General features: G+C 36.4%; 1 protein-coding gene and 1 long non-coding RNA gene across 5 annotated transcripts in view; one reads left to right on the top strand and one right to left on the bottom strand.

Annotated features, from left to right (window-relative positions):
• Positions 1 to 25,105, top strand: LOC138066378 (uncharacterized). Its single transcript, XR_011139802.1, has 4 exons — positions 1 to 72; positions 10,836 to 10,883; positions 23,760 to 23,827; positions 24,968 to 25,105. It is a non-coding gene; the product is annotated as an uncharacterized lncRNA (long non-coding RNA).
• Positions 66 to 25,105, bottom strand: part of VSTM2A (V-set and transmembrane domain containing 2A) — a 32,693-nt gene continuing 7,653 nt past the window's right edge. The window contains exon 5 of one of the 4 annotated variants that reach the window (XM_068936163.1): positions 66 to 3,611. In XM_068936163.1, the coding sequence (XP_068792264.1) occupies positions 3,541 to 3,611 (71 nt within the window). In that variant the 3' untranslated portion in view covers positions 66 to 3,540. The other 3 variants (XM_068936162.1, XM_068936161.1, XM_068936164.1) reach the window with 3 other exon arrangements.

The following is a 25,105-nucleotide window of genomic DNA, read 5'->3' as shown; positions in this document are numbered from 1 at the left end:
ATGCAGCATTCCCCGGAATCCATACAATACCAGATCTTCTGCTTATGGGCACAGTGCCTGAATGTATACTTGGTAGGTCCTACACTTCCCAGGATTGTCAGCTTTATTGCCTACATTATTTCTGCTGCTGCACATGCATAACGGGTCTGTTCAGAATTTACTCCCTTGCTGGGTCCAAAAAGTGTACTGGAAAGGCAAGAGGCAAAGATCGGATTGCAACCACCAGAACCAGAGCTTTCCAGCAGCTTTCTGCTGGCTGCCTTCGTTCCCCAGCATTTCACGTATCTGATTTGTATGAGCTCCAGGCAGGAAGATGCGTGTTTGTTTTCTATTAATGTAAGTAGCTCTTGACATACGTGCAGATTTAGAAAGTAGTTGGGTCACCTCTTAAGCCTTTTCTGTTATCTTGAGAGCTAAGAACAATTTTTTTTTTTTTTTTTTTTTTTGCAAAATATGCCTAAGATACCTATAAAATCACCTTACTTCAAGATGTGGGACCTAGATTGCCAGATATAAGAAAATATCTGGTAGAATCTTAAATGATGTAAGCCTTACCTTTTTAAGGAAATTTAGCTGAATGATAAAATGAGGTCTTTCTGCTCTAAAGCTGGAAATAAAATACAATGTATTTTGAAAAGTACAGAATTAGGGTTCACGTTCATCTCCTGAATGCTCTTGACACTGATAATCGAGTGTAGGACAGTGATGTTGGATGGGAAGCAATCCTCTGATTTGCTTTTGTGCAGTTGCAAAAGGTAGACAAAACCCTTCCCTGCTCAAAGCCTGAGTTACTAGACCCTCTTTCTCTAGCTGGTACTATGCAGTTGGTCTGTGTGTTAGGATTGGCCCATGTTATCAACAGGGATCAGATGAAAGAACAGTAGTTCCTGGAGAAATACCTCGGTGTTTTGCTAGAGAAATTGCAGGTAATTTCCTAGGGTGTTTCACCTTTTATTACTGAGTTGATCTGTCAGTGTTATTTTTAACAGCTGTGATTTGGTTTGGTAGTTCCTGTTCAGATGCTTCCTTGTTGATTGCTTTAGGGAAGTGGAAGGACTCCAGTCTTGTTTCCCCTCTCTTACACAGGAATCCAATGAGTAGGTGAACCTATCAAGGTCCACATTTCTACTTCTTTTTCATCTTTGATTGCCTTTAGAGAGGCAGATGGCACGTCTGGACAAAAGTAGTGCCTGATTTGCTAAAGAAAAAGACATTGAGGTGATTTGGTACCATAAGTTAACATAATTTATTTTTAGTAAAGTAAGTGGGGATTCCTCCTTTTCTGTAATGGTGTGTGACCAACATCTTTGAAACTTGGACCAGAGTTGGTTAGCATCCAAAAACTGAGCTGTACCATAGGTGATAATAAAATTTGGCCCTTTTTTTTTTAAGAAGTATAGCTGCCAGTGATGTGAAGGGTCTGTTAAATTATTTGATATTGAAAACAATCAGCAGCAATTAGCATACTCTTTTATCTGAAGTAACAAAAGAAGTCATCATCCCCTTCCTTCTCAACATTATGTACAAGGATGTCATATACAATGCATATAACTTTGCTTCAAAATCTGAAAGCCATGTAATTTAAAAGGTCATTGTTCTACAAGTCTTTTGAATAAGGAATATTTGAGATTTTGCTTCTTCAAAAATTTATATGCAATAGTTTATTTTAAGCAGCTAGTTGTCAAACCCAATCTTCTCTCTTGTTTTTCAAGTTGGTGGTATATAAAAAGAGGAAAGGAATTAATAATCTATTATGTACATTCTGGCTTCATTATGAGCTGTCACTGTAAATAGTCTCATATAGATACACATAAGACTTCTTCCCATGCTGTTATGTCAATGTAAAGGAGCATTTCAATAAATTAAAATCTCATTTGCTCCCGTTTGAATTTAAGGCCCTTTGTACTGTCAGCATAATATAGATGGGATTCAAATTCACAGTATTTATAGCACGATTCATGAGAGTGACAACTAAACTTTAAAAGAAAATCACACAAAAGCCCCTTTTTTGAGTAAAAAGTTATTTCTAGTATTTTGAAACTTCTAAGTGCTTTCCAGTTTGTAATCTTCCTTCAGACTTCCGTATGTCTTTATTTGTTACAATTCTCTGCCCATTTTTAACCGTGTAGAAAAATTTTACAAGTTGCAGATATTTGTCATTTCAAAACTCAAATCTGTCACTGGTGGTTATGGTAAAATAATTGTATTTGTGAAAGTTAGAGAAGACACTGCTTTAGGCTCCAGTCCTTAGGTGCAGAACGACAATTAGCTGACAGCATTCACAGAGCTGAGGAGTCATGTTGAAACACAGAAAAACTTTCTCTGTTCCTCCTTTCCCCTAAACCTAACAGTAGAGATATTTTGAAGTGACTCGATACTATAAATGTTTAAGTTACTGTTAAATGAAAAGATTCTAATTTATTTCTGCTCCTTTCACAACAAGGAAGACATTATTTTGTCCTCTGTCACTGTGTAAGAAGTGCGTAGTAAAAAATACATTTTGTCATGTTTTCTTAGACTGAAGTGTGAACAAGAAAAGAACATCACAAAAAGGAGAAAAAGAATTAAAAATGCAATTATGCTTCACTCTTGAGAAAGCACATTTTTTCTTTGCTAGTGATTCATTACTACAGGCAAACTTAGCCTTCTTTAGTATTTTCTTCCTATATTGTTTAGATGAAAAGCACTAGGAAAACTGTAATCTTTTAACTATCATGAATAAAATTGTGGGAATGTATGTGCAGAATTCATGACTGTGAAATCAGTAAATCATTGTTCAGGAAACTCAGAACAGAAGACTGAAGCCATTTATGATGACTTGCACTAAGCAATTTATTTTATGCTTAGCATTGTTTAAGCTAAGCTAATCATGGAAGATTAACCTTTAAAAATTTATATTGCAAATTATGCTGATTCCATTCTTGGTTCCTAATGCTTTTAGCTCTGAAAACAACATTTGACATTTACCAATAGTAATGTCAGGCGCAAACATTCCCCTATTCTGCAAATAACAACAGTTTGAATTCTTTTCTCTTTTTTTTTTTTTTTTTTTTTGAGGAAGGAATTGAGGACTGGCACTAGTGCAGTCTTTTTAAATGTTAAACTAAAAGCTGACAACATTGTAAAGATTGTTACTTAGAAGTTACAAGTTGAACACTGGATGACATTAGGCAAGCATTCAGATTTTTGGAGTGGCTGCTGTTTCCTTATTTTATTTGAAAGAAACAAAAATACTTTAAAGAAAGAGTAAGAGAAACTGGTTCTAATGTGTGTTCTGATCCTAAATTACAGAGGCATTGAATCACATGCATAGCTTTAAACCTCAAGCCATCCTATTGCTGTTGCTGTGACTCCTCATATGCTTATACCGACTTCTGATCTTTGCCTTTAGACAGTGCTGTAATACAAATATTGGACATTTACAATGATAAAAATAACAGTAATCCATAAGAGATACAGTGATTACCAAGTGACAGCTCTTTCAGGGTCTCCAGTACCTTTCTTAACAACAATTCTGAGGAAGAAGCAGTCAATCCTCAGTTAGTCTGTCATGCTTTTTTTTAATCTATGGGCTGAGCATCCCTCATGCTCCAGGGTTTTCTTTGAGGCATCTACAAAAGGCAATTAAGAAAGGGAAGTTCAAACATATTATGCAACAACTTACATACATGAAGTTCCAGAGATAAAAAATGCTGGTAGCCATTGAACAAGATAAGAGTTTATGGGACAGTTTCTGTAACAGTACCAATCTTTGTTAGTATTACAAAAATAATGAAGTTTTTTTTTTTTTTTACATAATACAAAAGCAGGATGGGACAACGCATTTAATGGAGTGGGAATAAGTTTCTTTTAGCTTCACAACATATAACACCTCAAAATATGTGTGCTGTATTTTGATGGCATATACCTTGGAATACAAAGTGCTTCATACTTGCCCATACTAACTTTTCTATTAAAAGAAAAAACCATTGAGCAATGTGAAGAAAGTTATATTCGGGCTTAAAAAATTATTATTTTTATTGCCGTAATTTGTAGCTTTATCTAATGTAATGAGGTCTTGGGGACACTGGATGAGAGGCATGAGTCATGTAAATAGGCACCTCAAAACTAGACTTTTTCAGTAGAAATCCTGAGGACATTGACTTATGAGAGATTTTGCCACCAGTAGATGTGAGTTGCCTGTTTTGAGGGATGTAACTTAATGGAGCTTTTAACTGTTTAATTAAGTCAATTTGTTTCCTATTGGATTTAAGCCCAAACTGAAAATTAAGTGAATACCAAAGGGATCTGTGGTGGGACCAGGGCAGAAAATGGCAATTGTTCCCTTTATAAGCTAATCATTCATAGCTAAGTTTATAGGAAAAAAGAGGGGCTACTGGGGCTTAGCTTGCTCTTAGAGAGTTCTTTGAAGCTAGAAGCTGATTTGTAACTTGAAGAACGATTGTCAAGACATAGCATAAAGTTTAGAAATGCAATCAATACTTGCTCCTTTTAGGAGCTGTTGCTGTCACATCTGCAAAGCTTGGTAGAAGCTCTAAAGCTGAGATCCAGATCTGCAACCAGAAGGGCTGGACCAGCCTCAGGTGAGCTTTTTGGGGTTTTTAACTTGGGGAGGAGGAAGGAGGAAGGAAAATTACTGTATCTCCTTAGCCTCTTGTGCAACATTTAAAGCCTTTTCAAAAGCCCTGTAGGTTGTCAGTCTCCCTTTCTTACATCCCATTCTTTTCCTGACACAGCTGAAGAACAATAGCAGATCACAATATTGTGCTTTCCTTGGTAGTCTTTTGAGCTGTTATATCACACCAGTCCCGATGGTCTGGAATTCTGCTTTTAATTTCAATTGGTTCTTTAAGCTCCTCGTACATGGTGCTTTATAGCTAAGCAGCAGCATAATGTAAAACACAATACCAGGTTAACATAATAATCAGAGGCTTACTTTAACAATGTGAGGCTAAACAGCTCCTGAAAAATGCCACGCATAATGCCATATTTGTCATTGCAAATTGTCTATATGACTATGTGCATACACAGAATATTTGTACAAGATACATGTACACAGTAAACATATTTGAGTGAAGTACGTGTGATGCTGAGCATCATCTAGAGGATCAGTGCCTTTCATTCCCATTGAGATTGATGGAAACTGAGACTTCCGAATTCCATGTGGGAAATTCTCGCAGCACCCAGTCATAAATGACTATAGTATGGGAAAAATGTTGGCTTTCCTCCAGAGTGCTGAAGTGTGGTTCCATAGGTGTGTTCAGAAAATAAAAATTCAAACAACTGTAACTCTTCCCTGATTTACATTCTGTGCACTCCAAGCTATTGTTTTTGATCTACAGTACTTTGGGAGAGGGAGGACAGTTTGTCTGTAGGCTGATTAACTATTATGACTATGAGGCAAAACCTTTTAAGCAGGCAATATTCCAGTGGATCATCAGTTTTACATTAAAAAAATTTTTTCCTTCTTTTTTTTCCTGAAAGTTATTCCTGACTTGTCTGTCTTAGGTCACACTTTCACTCTGTTTACTGCTACTAAGAATTTTCTAAGACCAAACACAGCCTGACTATTCCCAGTCAAAGGTAATGGTACTGAATATGTGGATAAGGCAGATAATATATGCACAACTATATTACCTGTGTCCAAAGCATTATGGTGTTATCCTTTCATTCTGTACTACATGGTTAGTTCTTTTTTCCTTTGAAAACAGTGGGAGAAGACTTCAGAGTGTGCACGAGTGGGCCTATATGGACATTTTGAAATAAAACTGTAGGTCTATATGTTATGAACTGGTGAGATATTAGACATACTTTTTTATCTTCCTTTCTGTATGGCTTTAGAATGAGGAAAAATGACAGCTGACCACACTGCAGCTGCTTAATGCTGTTGTAAATAGATCATAATAAGCATATGGTATATATGGTTGTCTGTGCTGATAAATGAAAGGGTTTGAATTGTTCAGCATCAGTGGAAGGAAAGGGTACAAGAAAAAAAAAAAAAAAAGTCCTGATGGCAGCTGCAAATGGTAGCAATTTTTCCTTCCTGCATTAATGAAAGTAATTCATGTAATGCATTTTACTTCAGTCAACAGCAAAATTTTTATGTTCACTTCACAGACAAAGTATTTTAATTAAGAATATGAATGAGCAACGACAATCCACTTGCAGAAAAGCAAAGAAAGCTACCTCTTGGGCCACATGGGTGGAGTTGCTTTGTGAATATAGATTATCGATATAATAAATTCACTTTCCTAAAACTCTTTGCTGAAAGAATATCCTTTAAGCCATATTCTAGTTGTCTGGTTTATCTGTTTTCCCCTCCTAACCTTCCTTTACGTTTAGTATTTGACTGCAGACCTGCATTTTACAGTCTCTAGTGATCAAATCACTTCATCCTCTGTAAACATCACAAATTAAAAGAGCTTTCAGCTACTGAACTCCAACACAACATACACAAAACTAAAATAATTCATTGTCTAGAGACCATAACAAATTTTAATGTGCATTTACAGAGTAAACAGAGGGCTGGTAGGGGTCAAACCAGTGGAAGTGAATGTATGTTTTACAAAATCCACACAATACTGAATTACAAACTAAAAAGTGATGTTTTGTCAAGAAAGGAAATAAACATGTCTATTGGTGGCACGACATATAGATAATATTAAAAACTGCCTTGCATGAGGACCAAAGTATGTCTACTCTGAAGTTATATCACACAGACTTTAAGCAATTTACAGAATTTAAGTTAGTTTTGCATATACAGGAGTTGCAAAATTAGAGAAAACACATTGAAATATAGAACACACACACAAAAAAAAGATGTATATATATATAAACCTCCACGCAGTTGTCAGGGGTTGGCCTAAGTCAGCAAATGCCACGATTGAACAAGAAACGAACCAAAAAAGGAGGGAAAAGAACTACAGGGAAGAATGATGGGGGGGGGGGGGGGGGGGAACCTAAAAGAAAAATACCCTCATTTGTTTTCCAGAAACAGTGTCCTCTAGTCTGCTTAGCTGCTTTCTAGGGTTTCTTTATTCTCTCTATTCCTCATGCAAAAAAAAAGGGGGGAAAAAAAGGCTTTTTGACAAAGTGTTTTATCAAGGTTGACGTTGATTCATTATGTTTTGTTTCGTTATTTGGCCTCTGTTTGCTTCCAGGCTGGAACGGTCCTTTCAGTGTAGGAGACTAAATGTCACCCATGGTTAACTTTATAATACTGATGACTCGCAGGCCAACCCCTGAGAAGTCAAGGATATGAGGCTTCTACTCGCCGAAAGAAAAGGAAACTAGGTCTTGCTGTTACAAAACGTCCTATTACATCACACCAGTTCTCTTCAAATAAAAGATCAGTGATACGCCAAAGAAAATAAGATCTATTGAGAAAACATGGTATCCTCTTCTTTTTATAATATTTATTTATTTATTTAGTATTTTTGTTTGTACTTCCTGAAGAAGGTGCTCCTTGTGTAGAGATTTAGAGTACATTGGGTGCAGAGTGGTGGTTGGAGGTTAGGGTCAACTTTGCTGTCCGCTCCGTGGATTTTACAGGCGATTTGCTCTTTGCTTTAAGAAGAGAAAGTGATATTGGAAAAAGTCAGCACTTTTAGATTAAAGCAAAGCACCCTTCACAAAGCCACAAACAAGAAGCAGGACAGAAAGTCCATGGCTTGTAGCTATCCTCGCACCTGCGGAAGAAGTTATAAGATATTCGCTCATCTTGCAGATTTCCAATGCTCCTTATAAGGCTGTTTTAAACACATACATTTATATATAAATTAGCTCGCCAGGTTGGCTCTGGTGCCCATGAATGTCTTGGCATGCACTGCAAATGACAACACAAAGTATTTCAGTCCCGGGGAGGTTTGTTTGTATTGCTTTGCTTTTGTTTCTTGTCTGTCTTTTTGAACAGTGTAACCCAGTAACCATACACCAAGAGGAACAAACACCTTCCAGCTCAGAGCACTCTTTACAAAATCATTTCTAGCATCATGCAGTGACCTCATTGACTGCTAACCAAAAAGTCATCTAGTAGTCATATAGTATTTCCTTGAAAAACAGAGGAGATACTGGAAAGCGGCTGTGCTAGTTACAAGGGGAAACAGAATGCCAAAAGGTTGGAACTATGTTTATTTTTGAGAAATTGTATTTTCCCAGACTTTTTTTTCTTTCTAGAAACCTATGAAAACAATGGTATATATCATTATTTCTCAAAACATAGCGTTATATTTGAAGTATATTACTAGGATAAAAACATTCAGGACTGCACTAATTAAACTGAAATGTTGGCACACCAAGGACATGATTATTTAGATATCTTACATCCCAGCTCTTAGTGCTTGATAACTCCCTATGTCATAAAGACTTACATTCACAACTGGAAACGTATGACTTGAGGTGAAAACCATAAACTGAATTTGTTTATACCATAAGTAAAAATTCTAATTAGAACAGGTTAATGCATGATTAATAGATTTTATGGCTATGTGGAATATTTGAATAAAATGAACATTATTGATGGCTATAGACATCAAATCTGTAACAGAACAATGATGTTATAAACTGTCAATATAGTGCTGGACTGCTAACAAATTTTTTTTTTAATCTGTTAATCACGTTTAAGTTACTTTTATGAAGAACTTCCTTAATATTAAATTGAATCCTGAGTTCTACTGCAACACCAAAAACCTTGTGTATCTTCTCATCATAATGAAAGCAAAAATAATTCATGGTAAATGCTCATTTTCCTTTGAATTTTCAGACATATATCAATTAAACATTCTTCTATATCTGCTAACTGTGTTTATAAGCATAGCCAAAAGTATTTCAATTACTGTATTTTGTAAGTTTTCCACTTCAGAAAGGGGATTAGACTAAACCCTAGATCTCTGAACACTGCTTCCTTTTGTAAATACATGGCGTGAGACATTGCATATATAGCAGTTGCAATAAAAGACTTAGTCCTCTGTAACATGCACAAGAGCTTCAGAGGTAGCGGTTATATTTCAATTATCCATGTGTGAACTGCATTTCTGAATGAGTATTAACTTTTAAATAGAGCCCTATCTTAAAGATATGACTGAGCTTTTCAAAGAAGTCTGAGGGAACTGCTTGCTCAGTTCCTGCCGAACACAGACGGGAGACAGAAGCCTGGTTTTCTCTTGCCCATCCGCTAGTGCTGGCCTACCCCTGCTAGGCTGCAGTAGTTTTCTGGGCTTCTCAAAGCACATGCTCTATATTAGGAAACTGAACCTTCAAACAAGCACACATACAAATTTGCTGGGACTTCTTCCCGTCGCTTGTTCTCATACAGGTGGGTTTGTGCTGGAGCCCCCAGGTCAAATTTAATTTCTGTTTTCAGTTTTACTGTGGATTGGCTTCATTCTCTCTTTCAGATAAGAGATACAATCTATTATTTAGTAGATCTTTATAAATGTTTTTTTTTTTCCCCCGACAGAACTTATTGTTAGATCACTTTATTTATACTGAATTTTTTTCACTCTTCTTATTTTTGTTTAAATATCTTTTCAATCAAATAAAATAGTCTTCAGCAGTGTATTTCTCTTAAGAGGTCTTTAGAGAGATGTTTCCTCTGCATGAAATATACAGACCACAAATAAGGATAAATACTCACAAGAGTTTCATAGATACTTATTAAAATACTTTTCTTTCTTTCTTTTTTTTTGTTTAAAAAAAAACAACTGATGATATTGCAATTTGGGAATATGTGGAAAAGAAACAGAGTATGATACAAAATAGATTTGACTTAAACTGTTTCACGGTGGAAAAAAGCAGCCCCATGATATTTGCAGGCAAAGCATTCTTTGGTTTTTGTTTTGTTTTGCTTTCTTCAATAGTCTGTCAGTCCCAAAGTTAGGGGTCACATTGCCTACGCATGATAAGGTTCTTTATGTATATCATTCATTCATTGTATAAATTCCCAAAATTCTTCCAAATCATATCACATGTTGTACATGCATTTTTTGGTAAACAATGAATTTCTCTCATCTTGAAAGGAATTTAGGTCAGAGTCTATACAGTAAGTGCAAGTTGAAGCAACAGGGAACACATGAGAAAAAGTGCTGCTAAAAAAACTTCAGCTTCTAGGTGAAGGAGGAGGCTGTTAGGATTATTGGAAGTCACTTTAAGATATAGTGCGCAGTGTGCTTTGCATAGTTTTAGGAACCGATTAGTGTATCCTAATGCTGTATCAGGGCCTTATTTACTGCTTTTAAATAGTTTACTTTGCAAAATGCTGTCCAACGCGAACTAATATATTTTCATCAGTACCTCATCCTCAATAAAATTGACTCACAGCAAGTATGGCTGTTAGGTGCACTCTTATCTTTTCAATGATTCTTTATAAAATACAGTAAGAGTTGAAATATACTCAGGTTTACTTTTTTCCAAAGATGCATAAAAGATCTTTCTTTGTACTTTCATGAACTCAGATGTCTCTTTAGTTTTTGGAAGGGTGAAAACTGCAAATGTAGAATAATAACATAGTAAAACTATGCTACCCCAAACTAGCTCCCCAAAGTAGCTATTTTAGATTTCTTGCTTTTCCTGTTCTGTCTGTATTTGTTCATCTTCTATAATTTTGCTTTCTGTCTTGATAAAGGATCAGCTAAGAGAAATAGGTTTGAAATTTCCATTTTTAACTGCAATTCTAGATGTCTACAGAAGTCATAGGGTTTTCAAATGAGAAATTTATTTAATTTTTTTTTACCCTTAAATCAGAGGCAAATTTCAGATCAGAATCCAGATCCAAATGTCTCCAAAATCCAGAGTATCCAAATTCAGAAATTTTATACAGATTCTCTTTTGTTTTATAGTTCTGACCAGGACTTGAATAGTGTCACTAGGACCGCGAGCACAGTAATGTAAGTACAAAACTGTCGATGTGGCTGTGGATTTGCTAAATCGATTACTCATTTCCCTGTCATTTCTAACATTATTTCCTAATTAACGTAGTGAGAGCTAAAAGATTTTATTGCAGGTCAAGAGTACTGAGCACGGCTGGACTATAATTATGTTACCCTCAAAGACAGTAACCTAGAAGAAGAATGGTAGTGTATATGCATATATCATTTCAACGTTATTAGTTAAACCCTACTTGTGTGGGTCAAGGATTCTCACACCATGGCCCCTCAGCCACTGGGAAGTTAATTCTTGCTGTGAGAAGAGAAAAGGTGAATGCCCATATGTTATTTTTTGTTTCCTACCTCTGACATGCATCAAAAAGGGTAAATATCTGTGCAAGATTTACCCTTTTTCCTATTAAAAAATACCGTTTTGCCAAAGGCATGTGATCATGAGAGAAGTTTCTGTGTGAAAGAGTAGTTTATGCCATTAAACTCTTAGAAACTAATTTTTTCAAGTATAAGGTTGACTTAAATGCTAGGAGAACTAAGAAAAGAAAGCAATAGCAATAGATAATTGTGGCCTTTTGTTTAAAATAATAAAATAATCTATGCCACAAATGCTGAGCCAGATTTCTTTACTGTAGGCACTGAAAGGCTAAACATAAATTTTATTCTGTTAATGAGATTAATTTTGGAGTGTCTAGCTATAAAACATTGCATATCAGCAGAAGCTGTAAATTTTTAGTAAACCCATAATGGAGGTGATCAAAAGGCTAGTTAGTCAATGGATGCCTGCATGATTATCATTCCTTGCTTCCACTAAGATATAGATAGTGAGTAGACAAAATTTGTATAAAAATATATGGGATTTGGGGAGGCAAGCAGAGAAAAACTAATTTCGTAATTTTACTCATTTATTTTCCACAAAAGGACGAAACACTAATTTGTAAACTGAGCAGCTGCTTTAGGCTGTACAGTTTTAGAGCGTCCTATTTGTGAGAGCGTCTTACATGCTTAACTACCTTAGTTATCAAGCAGTTTACATCTGCAAGGATTGAAGTCTAGCAAGTGTGGCATACTTTGGGCTTGCTAACGTCTGGAAAGACGCTGGGATGTAATAGTCTACTGTGTTTTGATTCTCAATACCTATCAGAGCTTTTAAACTGTGAAAACTAAATTCTTACAGTTTTGCTTACAATGAATAGCCTATTATCCTACAAATAGCAGAGTAAATTTGTGAATTCTACAGCACTGCTTCAATATTTTATTGATCACATAAGTTTTGTGAGGATATCCTTATATTTCCTTTATACACTAAGCTAGTGATTATAAGAGAAAACTAATGCCAGAGCAGGTGGCATGCTTGTTTTGTGTTGACCAATACAGGAAAAATACAGCTAGTCACACAACAATCCATCCTGGATTCTCTATATGTATCACATGATGCTGAACAGTTCCTAAATATATCTTGAGTGAAGGGATTCCTTCTGTGCTTGTGCTTAATACCAGGTAATTTCATTATATTATTGGCTTCTGAAATCACAGAGGTGTGACAAATTTGGCAGTTTTGCTTTTCAGGAATTTATGCTGACATTTTCTTCCATTTTTGAAGTGCCTGGCTTGCTGTTCTGCACCAGTCAGTTTTAGTGTTAGATTTGAAATAGCCTTATTGTCAAGGCCGGTTAAAACCATAAGAAATCATAATTTTGCATGATTTCCAATGTAAAATAAGTAAAAGATCATGAAATATTTACCCTAATTTTATTGGGGAAATTCATGAATCATGGATTTATTGAAAGACCTATGCAGATTTGAGTCCATAAAGATAGGTAAAACCAAGTGGAGTTATTTTTATTTCAAATTTGTTTTGAATATATCTCATACAAGTTTGAAATAAATACATTCTTTCTCTCTGGCCTACCAATTGCTATCTTTGTTTATTCTTCTGAATTGTGGAAACTGTAATTGCGTATGAAATGCAATGCAGCTGAAATACATATGCACACTCGGAAAGAAGATTTCACTTCAGTAAAAATATGATCCCCCCTTTCCTCCTCAGGGAAATTACTTCTAAGGTGTATTTTAAGGACCAATACTTCTGTCAAATTTAGGGGAAATATAAACAATAAAGGGGGGGGGGGAAGTGGATATCATATTCAAGCCTTATAATGTAGCTATTTTAACTAACTGAGGCTTCCAGTCTACCATTTTCCATTGGCTGTACACTAGTCAGACTTCTATCAGTCTTAAGCAATGTGAACTGCTCATTGCTATTTTGGATGAATGTACCACAGAGGGCAAATAAATTCATCTTGCATGCCACACAAAAAACTCTAAATTTCTTAATTTTTTAGCATTTTGGAAGAAGAGTAGCTAATGCAGTAGTAAAATTAATAGAAACTTAAACTAGCCTATGTATTAAATTTCCATGAAGTCTGCTTAGACTTTGTGTCCAACATGCAGCTCTACTTATCTGCTACGTGTTCCTCTTTGCCAGCGATGCCCAGAAAAGCCAGCAAGGAAGAAGAATGGAATCCTGGTTATTCCCTAGCTCTCACTGGGAAAGGCTCCTGGGAAAGTAGAGGTGTTGCATACTGCCACAGGGTAAAAGAAAATAACAGTGCTCCAAGCTCTGAGCAGAGGAGAGACCTGTATGAAAGGTTTATGTCACTATAACTCTTGGAGCTCTTTCTGGGTTGGGGCAGGTCACAGCCTTTAACTAGCTCCTAGCTATGCCTAAAGCCATATTCTAACCGAAATGAGATGGAAACACTTGTGAGAAAAACCTGAGGACGCTTCAAACATAGGCAGCATGTAGTAAAATGAAACCTGATTTCAAGCAGTGATCCAGAAAAAGTCACAATAAATCTATGAAAGGACAATAGATAGCAGTATGAAGAGAAAAAGAAAAACAAATATTTATAACCAAAGTAGGTAATGCAGATGAGTGGAAATTTGAATGACTTATGTAATTTCACAATGCCAAGGAGACAGAGAGAAGTAGAATTATTGGTAGACTGGTGTGATGAAAAGTAGGGTTTTATACTCTGGCTGTTTTCTACATATTCCATTACCTCAGCCCATACCTAAGGCCCTGTTTAAGTCTTGTTCTACCTTTGCAATGTATCTCTGAGTCACTCTTTTCTTTTTAATGTTCAAACAGTGTTCTTGTTCATCTCTCATTATTTAACCCTTGACTGCAACCAGCCTCCCTGCTTGGGCCACCGGTCATTTGCGATTCCCCCCTCAGCATTCATTGTTAAGAAGCTAAAATAATCCTTTATGTCAATCAACCTGACCATGTCATCCTTTTAGCTTGGACCGACAGAAGGGAGGGCCAAAATCCTAAAACATCTAGCTGAAGTGGGAAACGCAACAATGTTTGTAGATTTTCATACTGTTCTGATGACAATAGCTAAAAATATGCGATTAAATTCAAACACATGGCTTTAGGAAGATGAACTGGATAATCTAAGTGGCGTAGTCTACCTGTAGTATAATTTTTGCTTGTTCTCTTTCTCTCATCTCCTTTATCCTGTAATTCACAACTATTATTCCCATCAGTGCAGTTTGTTCTGTTTTAATATATAGCTTTGTTTAAATTGCATTAATAAATAATTGAGAATTAAATGGTACTTTACATACTAGCATGATTAGGAAGTCTTGACAGAGACTACATTGGTTTTGTGAGTGTCTTTACTTTCTCTAGCAGCTATCCTAAGTTTTGTTTAAATGCTTCTCAGAAACTAATCATCTAAGTTGTTTTGCTCTGAAAGTGACTCTAGGAATCTGGACAGACTATCCCATGAATAATTCAGTTACTGAAATTTCAGTTTCCTTAACATTTTTCACATGGGAGTCATAAACAAGTTGAGAGAAGTAAATTAGCATTAGATTAGATACGTATTTGGTGAAATGAGGTGCAGACCAATTGCCTCTGACTTGCGGGTGATATGCAAAGTGGAGTATGTCAGAGTCAAAATGATTTTTGAACCTAAGACGCACAGCTTTCATCTTTAGATATACCCAGAAGCATGTTCCTCCTTCTAGCAGCTTAAGTTTTTTTAGTGCTCAGCTGCCTCATTTCATGCTTTAAGCCAAGGAGTGGGTTCTTGAAGTCTCTGAACTGTTCAGTGACTGTATGACTATGAGTACTTCCACTGCTATATTTTTTGGTTTTCCTGTCTTAATACCTAAACTTCCCTGATTATTCTTCACAGAATGACTTCTGTGTGTCTGTGGCTCTCAGTCACAAATGTTCAGGCATCAGCCATTTGTAGTGCATATGCTAATTCTCTCCCTCCCTTTTATTTAGTATTTCAGCCTGTAATTGTTTACATTGAATATCTCTACACATATGTAAGTATCCATTGACTTCAGATGTTTCTATTTCAGTAAGGGAGTACTTTTTGGGAAAAGGGTTGCAAGTAGAGGTGTCTGCACATCATCTGTGGCATACCAGTGTTAGATATTTAAACTAGTGTGAGAAGCAACCTAATATCAGTGCCCTTTAAGTAGTTAAAGCTGAAGAGGAGGGGTAAACTCAAGCAAATGCAAGCCATAATTTGGTTAATTGGTGGTGTTAATCCTGTTGTTTGAGAACCATTGGCAGCATGCTTTGTGGCTGCTCTTATCAACACTGAACACCCTTCTGCCTCATCCTACATCAGAAAACCATAGATATAAAATGTCTTAGACTTTTTTTTTTTAGTGCATAACAGAAAAATGAGTGAACTGGTGCACTTCTATTAATCTATGTGAATTGGCTGATTCCAAAATAAATGCAAGCTTTTATGGCTGACCTGTGGTAACCCATCCTCATCCCTTTACTTGTACAGAGTTATGCACCTTCGGGAATGAATGTGGCAACTTCAGCTGTTAACAAAAATTCTTCTTGAATTGATTTTTTTGTTAGTTACCACCATCTACTGTTACAGCTAAATGTGATTCCATCCAAAAATTGCTCAGAAGTTTTGCAATACAGATAAATGTGTGTATATTTGATAAATGCAGCATTACAGTCAAACTAATAATAGTGCCGTTTCTGAAAGATACCTTAAAGTTACTTACAAAAAGCAGGTTTTATTTAAAGAAAAATATAATTGAACTCATCTCTTCCTTCTCCTATGCTTTTCACATCCTGTTCATCTTTTCATCTGTTATAAAAAGTCTGAGGTAGGATGGTCCTTAATATTACTCTATCATCTTCAACAGCACTGTCATGCCAAGCAAAACGCAAACAAAAAGAGGCTTATTGTAACATAGGCAGAAGGAAAATCATCATTCTTCGTAAATATTTCAATATGTGATATTAAAATCCCTTTGCTCGCTTTTCACACCTGACACTGCTTAAGCTTGTGTTTGACATACAGTCAACCTAATCTCCTTCTATTTATATCATTCCAAATAGGAACTATTTGCATGGAATTCAACTAAGCCTCCATTTTTTCTGTGCCCATCTGACTAATCAGTCTGTTTTCTTCTGTGTGATTCCTGAATTGTAAGTGTTTTGAGGCAGGGACCATTCTTCTAATCCTTTGTTTGCCTGATGGATAATGTAGTGGTTATAGAGATTAGAACAATGCCTCTGACTAACAGAGCATACCTCCCTCTAAGGGCTGTGACTCATGCGCTCTTAAGGGTTTTAGCTGGAGCAGTTTAAGATGTTAGTGCTTCCATCTCTCTCCCTCCTCCTCTTTAGGAAATTAAAAGCCCCATAGCAGGAGTGACAGAAGAAAACGTGTGCCACCTCTACATCTATTTCATTAAACAACATGATGTTTTAGTTTATCCTCTGTCGTAGTTCACTGGCTTAATTCAATATTCAAAGTTGTGAACTGAAAGAGCTGAGGAGCTGGCATCTGTTTGCTTGTCCCATCCTGGTTTGGGGCAATAACTGCTGATCCGGGGCAAGGTAAAGACTTCAGAGCAGCAACATCTTAAACTGTAGGAGCTAAATTAGAGTTCACAAGTCATAACCTTCACCCTTGCTCACACTGTGATACAAATAAAGACATACAACTTGCTATCATCACTACAGCCATGTACTCTTTCAAAAATGGATTTTTAGAAGGGAGCTTGAAGGATTTGTGCTGAATTCTGTATTAACTTTATCTTCTTCAAATTCTAAATTTTTGAATTTTTCTACTTCAGATTTGTTTTTTACCAAATTCTGAGGTGCGGGAGCAATCATAGTCATGAAAAGTTGTTCTTCATTATTCAAAGACTCCTTAGGCATAACACAGTCACTGATGAATGCATATTGTGTGCATATGAAGGATAAAACACAACACCTAATAGATGCTTGAGCTGTTCTTTTGGCAGGTAAGAGTTTCACACAGACCTGATGCTGTGTAGCCCTGTTCTCCAGCGGTACTAATCAGTATTATTTTCCTGAAGGGTTTTGCACCATCTGAAAGTCAAACTCTCTGTGAGATAGCTCTAACCTACTGCAAGTTCTTGACTTCATAATGGGTTTATTTTTGCTCCTTGACAAAATACCTTGTCCATTTAACGCTTTGTTCAGTCACATAGGATGAACTGGAGAAGGTGGATACACCACAGCCCTATAGTCAAGTTTAACAGGGGTTTTATTCTTCTTCCCCTTCTTCGTTTTGTTCGTAGGTACAGCTCTTTTGTAGTGGCTGTGATCTGGTGGCCAGAAACCTCCCTCAGTGTCCCTGGCAGCACTAATAGCTGAGGGAATAACAGCAACAGAAATACCACTGGAAGCAGAAGCTCTGTTGTGATTTGCTATCTTCATTTTTGTTGCTGTTGATCAACACAGAGATCCTATGTGTGAAGGACTGGGAATGGTGGCTGTGGCAGTTAGCTTTCATATTTTTATTCTTTTCAGTACATTAGGCAGCTTTGTTCCAAGACAGTAGCATTTATCATTAGGTGGGGGACAAACTGCAGTGAGGTGGATCAGACTGGAACACTCATAAACAGCCAGGATAGCAAATTGCACTACCAAAAGTATGACAGCAACTTCCTTATGATGAGGTAAAATGCAGGGGTTGGGGCAGAGTCTTCTCTTCACAAAGCTGTGGGAAAGATCATCAGCTGTTCTTCGAAATGACATCCAGCTTTATCATGAGCGAAGCAGGAATAATTAATTATTATTCTAGATGTAAAAAAGGTTATGTGTCTAGAATATCTTTGAAGCTTGAGAATTATTTAGTCACATGGAAAATCCCTGTCCAGAGAATAAGAAAATACTAAGAGTGTTGAGCCTTCTAGTTAGTCTGGGCTAAGGTTTCAAAGAGAAACACTAGAAAAAATTTGATTAAAGTGAAAGGAAAAAAACCACACACACAAAACTGAAGGAACAAAAGCAGCCCCCTAGCCCCGAATCTGAATGAGTTGAAAATAGCAGTTTTTAGGTTTTTTTTCCTTCCCTGCATTCTGTTTGCAGACAGCTTTGCTGTTCTAAGTTTCCTCAAATGGTACGAGCTGGGTAAAGCTTGAATTCTTCTTATGATTCACCCTCACTTTATGAGTTGAGAGAGAATTCATTCTTATCCTCATGCTTGAGCCATATTTTCTGCTATTGTAAATAAATACCATTATTTTGGCTTCCGTGGAGTTGTGTCCATTCCTACCAGCAGATAATTCAGGCCATTCTTTTAAAAGTATTAGTGATGCGAAGGATTTTTGGAATGAAGTAATGCACCATAGACAGGAAGCTTCCTGCTTCTCATCTGAAACAAGCAAAAATGTCCTGTGCTTCACTGTGTATGCATCAAGTAGCACACGTTTTGTTCTGAAGCAAGGAAATCCCATCAGTTATTTCAGGAGCAGGCCCTGTCACATATGCCGCAATCTCTGATGACCCAGTGCAAGCTGCCTTGTTCTGCAGCAAAGAAAAGCAATTTGAGCTAGCTGACAAACAGCTCATAAACAGCTTGGTCTTCTCTTCTCTTCTCTTCTCTTCTCTTCTCTTCTCTTCTCTTCTCTTCTCTTCTCTTCTCTTCTCTTCTCTTCTCTTCTCTTCTCTTCTCTTTTTTCTTTTCTTTTCTTTTCTTTTCTTTTCTTTTCTTTTCTTTTCTTTTCTTTTCTTTTCTTTTCTTTTCTTTTCTTTTCTTTTCTTTTCTTTTCTTTTCTTTTCTTTTCTTTTCTTTTCTTTTCTTTTCTTTTCTTTTCAACTGTGTGGCCCATCTATGATCTTTCCAGCAGTTAATTACCAAAGAAAGTTATATCAGGCACATCATGTCATTGTGACTGTGATTCCTCTACTCATTGAATTCCTGTAGGGCCCTCTACCACAACTTTATTTGTTAGTTTTTTTCTGAAGATGAGGTGACTCTGAAAGGTTCATTTTAAATAGCTAAAAGAAAAGGAGGAGATTGGATTAAGTGCTTACGCAGCAACAGTAGATGAATAACCAAATATATTGGTAAGGATACTAACGGAATAGGAAAGATCTCAATATACATATGCGTAAATAAACAACCATGTAGACGGAGGAAAGGTGAGATGAGTTTCTTTAACTTTGTGTATATAATTCCTGCTGTGTTTGTCCTCACTGTTTCTGCACTGACTTCATGGGAGGCAGATATCTAGTGCAGCATCCAAAGAGTTTTCCATGTTTTCATACATAGAACCTGTAAGTTATTTGAAAAAGCAACTGTTTAGCAGTAGTCCAGGTTATGTCTGTGTAATAAAAAAAGGAAATCTGCTAGGGAATTCCCTTCCCTTTAGTAAACTGATTCTGATCTACCATAACGTGCTTTCTGAAATTCCCTCTTACCCTTGCTTGGGATTATCTAAGGGTATGAAGGTTTCTTTATAAGCACCAGGAGTATGGATTATACAGTGAAGATGCCATACATGTATTTGTAGTGGTCAGAATCCATGATTATCTCAACAAATGTTAGAAGTCCATAATTTTCTTCTAGAGTTCAGCCTTAGTGCTCAACCTTGGACATGATTAAGAATGCAAATAATCTTTCTGATTTCAGGGAGGATGTGTTTGAAACTAAGCATGCCCAGAACCCAGTCTGGCCTGAGCACATGGGAGCCAACAGTTGCTAAAACTCTTGGAACAAGAACAGTGCCCATATACTGGTTGAGGAGTGCTTTCTCCTCTCAGTTTCTGAATCTGTTTTTGTGAAAGAGAAAGTTAACAATGCTGTAATATCAGTGAGGGGCAATGTCAGTGAGAGATTGCTACAAAGAGGGGATAAAGGGCAGTAGATACTGTCTTGCATGATTTATGGGTTCTGTTTTTAACTTGTAAAGACTGAACTCCAACTTCACTGCAAGCGGTGGTTATTTTGTTACTAAAATCAGTTGAACTAGGTATTACAAGTAGGAATTTAAATGTGTATATTTGTTTCTATCATTAAGTATACACATATAAGAACTTAAGTATGTTTTTTGAAAGAAATGTAAGGTAGTGGCGAGTTCATTCTCCTTTGGAAACCCTGGCATAAAAAAATGTTTTTAGCATCTGTCATGACCTCCTTACTTTGCCAGTGAAGTTATCTGGAGCACAGTAATACTTCTCAGGCGATCCTTATGACTTCTAGGTCAACCACTAACTGGCTAATATGGCTACATGAATTAATATGGTTATAATTTGTTCCGTTATTTCAGAAGAGCTAAAAAAAATGAAGTGGATCTATTTCAGGAAAAGAGAACTAAATGTAAGTTTCAAATAAAAAATAAAGATTGTAGTGTATACAGCTGTAAAATGGGGTACACTTTGCATCATCTTTTTGCAGGAATTTCTGAGAACTGTTACGGAGTAAGACGCAGAACAGGAAAGACAAAACTCTCATTTTGCTAAGTCCTAAGAAAACAGAGAATTGGCTTTTTGCAGTGTAGCAATTGCAGCGACAGTTGGTGCCTTCCAGCCTTGTGCTTCTGAAAAAGCAGTTTCAAAAGCCAGTCTTTCTCATAGTGAAATAAACAGTAATGTTGGCTGTCCCCTTTGTGGAGGCTAGAGCCTCCGGAACTTTTTGTGCCTTGGCTTTAAAAGGAGATGCAGCAAAAAAGGTAAAAAAAAAGAAGTTGGTGTATAGCCCAGACGATTCCAAATTGGACATAAAAAATGTGCTCATAGTAGGTTGGTAATAATGAATTCCTGAATTCTGTAGATAAAATAGAGGCTGGAAGGAATGCCATCTGTTTATCAGCAGACTCAAGAAATACATTTTATCCTCTTCTTTTGCGTTCATGCTTCATGATCAGGTTGTTGATGTGTTTTTTTGCTCCCAAGAATCCACGTCGTTCTGTATTAGGTAAAGACCTTCTTCTCCTTTGTGCTACTTTTCAAGTCACTCACTGCAACTCTGCCATCACCAGAGGAACAATTCTGGCATATAGTTAGGTCAGTGGTTGAACATGTTACTTTAGCAACCTTTTGTTCTTTCCTAGAAATCTGCTGCATGTAAACGGTCAGGAATTGGGCCTAATGTCACTTCCTAATTTACAGCTATTCCCTATTTACAGCTATTTATGTTCTCTGAGCCCAATCTGCCCAAGTCTGGAAAGCAACTAATGGTTTTGAACGCTTTATCAGAGCCTTGGCAGAACAGGAGGAGTTTGGGGGATATGCACATTTTCAGCACATCAAATTCTGCAACCCTTTGTGTTGCTATAAATGTTGAGTGACTTGAATGCGGCTAGCAGAGTTACGCTAGATTTATATCCATGAAACAGTGAGATTTGGCACAGCCTGTAGATTATTTGGCTTCCTTTCACCTGGACTGAATTCATTTCGGCTCTTAGACCCCAGTTAATTGAAACACTGCCTGGAGTTGCAAGACCCTGTGATAACTCTGTACTTTTACCTTTAGACTAAGATATGTTATGAATTATGTGAAAAAAAATGTCACTCCACCTACATAGGACATTTTCTGAATATATGCAGATTAGCCTGTCATGTTACTCAGATTCCTGTTATGCTATGATGGCTTACTTCATTTGCTACAGCCCATGAATATGAAATGAAAGGGTCAAGCTGTGTTAGCGTCAACTTTTACTTTCCTGACTTCTCTGACTTTGAAGTAGACCTTTAATGCTTCTCAGTATATTATCTAAAGAACTATTTGGGGGAATCTATTCTCTTTAGTTTTTTTCTTTCTAGACTGAATCTCCATTACTCTAGTGATAATAAATGGGGGCTTTTTGATACTCACTTTTTAGAGTAGCACAAAATGGACCTCGTATTGCATTAATTTGCCAGGCCTCTCTGTATAGCCCCTTGGCAGTTATTACAGATATTCTCCCTTTTGGGTGAAAGGAGAGAGTGGCAGAAATATCTGTTCAGTTGGCAAATGCCAATATTTCAAAATGGCAGTGACTATCTAGAGCTACCTAATAAAAATGTATTGATAACAAATAATTTGAATCATGCAGAATTCTGCAGTATGCTTCAGCAAGGACAAGTTAAATAGAGTGTTATCTACCTTTCAGATACAAATTTTGGGGACAAAATACTCATATCATCAGAGTCAATCTACTTATGTTAGTAGCTGAGTTCTTCAGAAACAGCTGAATGCTGCTTTCCCGATAATTTCTCAGTATCATGTTTCCCTCTGCTGTAAAAAGTATTTTGTAATAATCTGTGAACATGGCAGGAAAAATTATTGCTTGCCAGCACCCATACGCTGGCTCTCTAATATTGGCGGATATTTGACATAGTTACCTGTGGTCAATACTACCTCTCCCTTCGAACAGTATTGCTGAAGTCATTCAGTAATACTCACCATGAGTAAACACATCTCAGTCACCCACTATGTCTTTCCAATACAAACTTCTGGTAATAGTGATATATTTGTATTAAACCATATTTCTGTGTTCTAGGTTGGATGGATATATTTCTTGAGTGTAACACAATCACACAGCAGTCTCATGCTTGCAAGTACAGTTTGCACAATGCTTAAGAAGAAAGGGATTTCCCCTTTGACAGTATAAGAAAGGTACATTGATTAGACATCATATAAAGAAAGACTCTTCACAGCATTCCTGCCTATCTTTAACATCTCCTTTCTGCTCTTCTGATGTCTCACAACTGATCCGTCTCCTTCCTCAGCTGAAACTGCTCCTTGAAATTACTTAGAGCTAAAAACCTCCACTACGTTATGCTTCTGTGGGTATTTGTATCTGTGCAAAATGAGTGTAAAATGGAGGTAAAGTCAAAATCAGACTAAGGCTGGAAAATCAAGCCCAGTTTTTTTCAAGAAAATGAAAGTAAACGTTTGTTCTCAAAAGTTAAACTGTTGCTCAAGAAAAATATTACCGGTAATTGTTGTGTAGCAAGTGACTGTTAAATTGGAATGAAGCCTCATGTGGTTTCCTAGTGTAATCTTCGTTTCTTCAGCAGGTGAGTTTCACCTCTGATGAATACAGCATTAATTTATGTTCCATCAGAAAACAAATGAAATAATAAACTAAATTGTATTTCAGTATATTTAATTTTAAAATTCTTTATTATTGGGATTGTCTGTACTTGATCTACAATAATCTTTGCTCAGGTAAAAAAATGGAGATGAAATTTTTAATGATCTTTAAAGAGACCTTTCCATGTTATAACCTACTAATTCACAAATAACAAATGCCCAATAATCGGGCAAGACCTCGCTTGCACCAAAGGCATAAACGATATTATAAATTCCATTTATATATCCAAGTGATTTAATGGATTAGCTGATATGTGCACACTTTGTCCCCAGTTCAGTGTAATGTGTAGCTATAGAATTCTCAAGCTTGTGTCTAGTTTAATTGATTTCACATAGAACTGACCAGAAAACAGAGTTTTCATTTTATAGACAAGTCTATGTATGAGTCAAATGGAAAATAAGAGTTTTATACATTTCTGTGAAAGGACGGTGATTGTAAAACGATGATTTTAAATCAATTAAAATGTTTCCCTTCCCCTAACAGACAGCTCAAACATGTTTCGGAAGAGCTGAAAAATAAAGTGTCTCCATTTCAGGAAAAGAGAACTAAATGTAAGTTTTAAATAGTAATAAAGATTTTAACATATACAGAGGTAAAATGGTGATAGTCTATGCATCATCTTTTATAGTAGCAATAACAATAATTTTCATATGAATAACAGGATTGTTCTACTCTGTAAATGAAATATATTATAAAAATGTTTTTTTTCTTCAATAGTTTGCCTGTAGGACAAAAGTGATTTAACAGTAGGTATTGTATGAAATTTGTTGTACTCCCAGTTTTGGTTTCGATGACATGGCATTTGCCAGCAGAAAAATGAAGAATCAGAACAAACTGGGTTAGCTTTCACTATGTGTTTTAAGCTAGATGGTGACCATCTGTCTTGCTAAGATGGGACCTCAGTATAAACAGAAATTATCCAGAGATGCTTTAACTTGCACAACTTTTTTTCCAGAAAAATTTTGATCATTTACAACACGTCTAATTTCTCTGTCCTGTCCACCTCACTATTGCAATGATGCACAATGGTGCACTAATGCACCACTATTGCAGTGGTGAACAGTCTCACCTCCTGTAGATCCATGTACCTTTACATAACTGCAGAATTTACTGTATCAATGTAGAAAATGCAAAAAAAGCAATATAGGTCATTTATACAATGATGTATGAAATTTTCCAAATAAATGTGTAGTAGTCCATTTCTAAGTGGCAAACAGTTGAGGCATTGCCATTTTAATGCTTGATTCAAAATGTATGGTCACACTGCTAAAGATGACAAACCTGCATTCTCTGTGAAATTCTTCCTAAAGTCTACATAAGAGAAAAAAATTGTCAAAAACCCATTAAAAAGTGCCTATCTATGGTCTGCTTAGACGTTTAGAAGCCTACTTCCTTTTGAAAATAGGACTGCTACTGAAAGTAGAGTAATTTCACCTAGTATTAGAGGTATAAAAGTTAGGTGACTGAACTAAATCTAGGAAGAAACGCTGCCTGGTGGGTGTTTCATTTCATTTATCGTGCACAGCCATCTTAAAATGAGATGAGTCATTCACTTGACATGCCTCTCTCTCTCTGCTGATTATGAGGAATGCTAAACTTAGATTAAAGACCTAACCTTAGATGGATAAAGCCAGGTGAGATGAATGCCACATACAGGAATTTAATGTTTTTTTGTTTCTTTTGCCCAAAAGCTTATTTTTCATCTCTTACGAGGTAAAGAGATGCCAGGAAGGATCAGGCCAGGAAGAAGGAGGAATAAATGAGCATCACAATCTTCCTAGTCACAACTGCTGGTTATCTTGTCGAGTTATCCTCATGCTGGTAAGCAA

The sequence above is a fragment of the Struthio camelus genome, chromosome 2, assembly GCF_040807025.1.
Source record: "Struthio camelus isolate bStrCam1 chromosome 2, bStrCam1.hap1, whole genome shotgun sequence".
NCBI classification, from domain to species: domain Eukaryota; kingdom Metazoa; phylum Chordata; class Aves; order Struthioniformes; family Struthionidae; genus Struthio; species Struthio camelus.
Note: the sequence above shows the minus strand (reverse complement) of the source record. Positions and strands in the feature narration are given on the sequence as shown.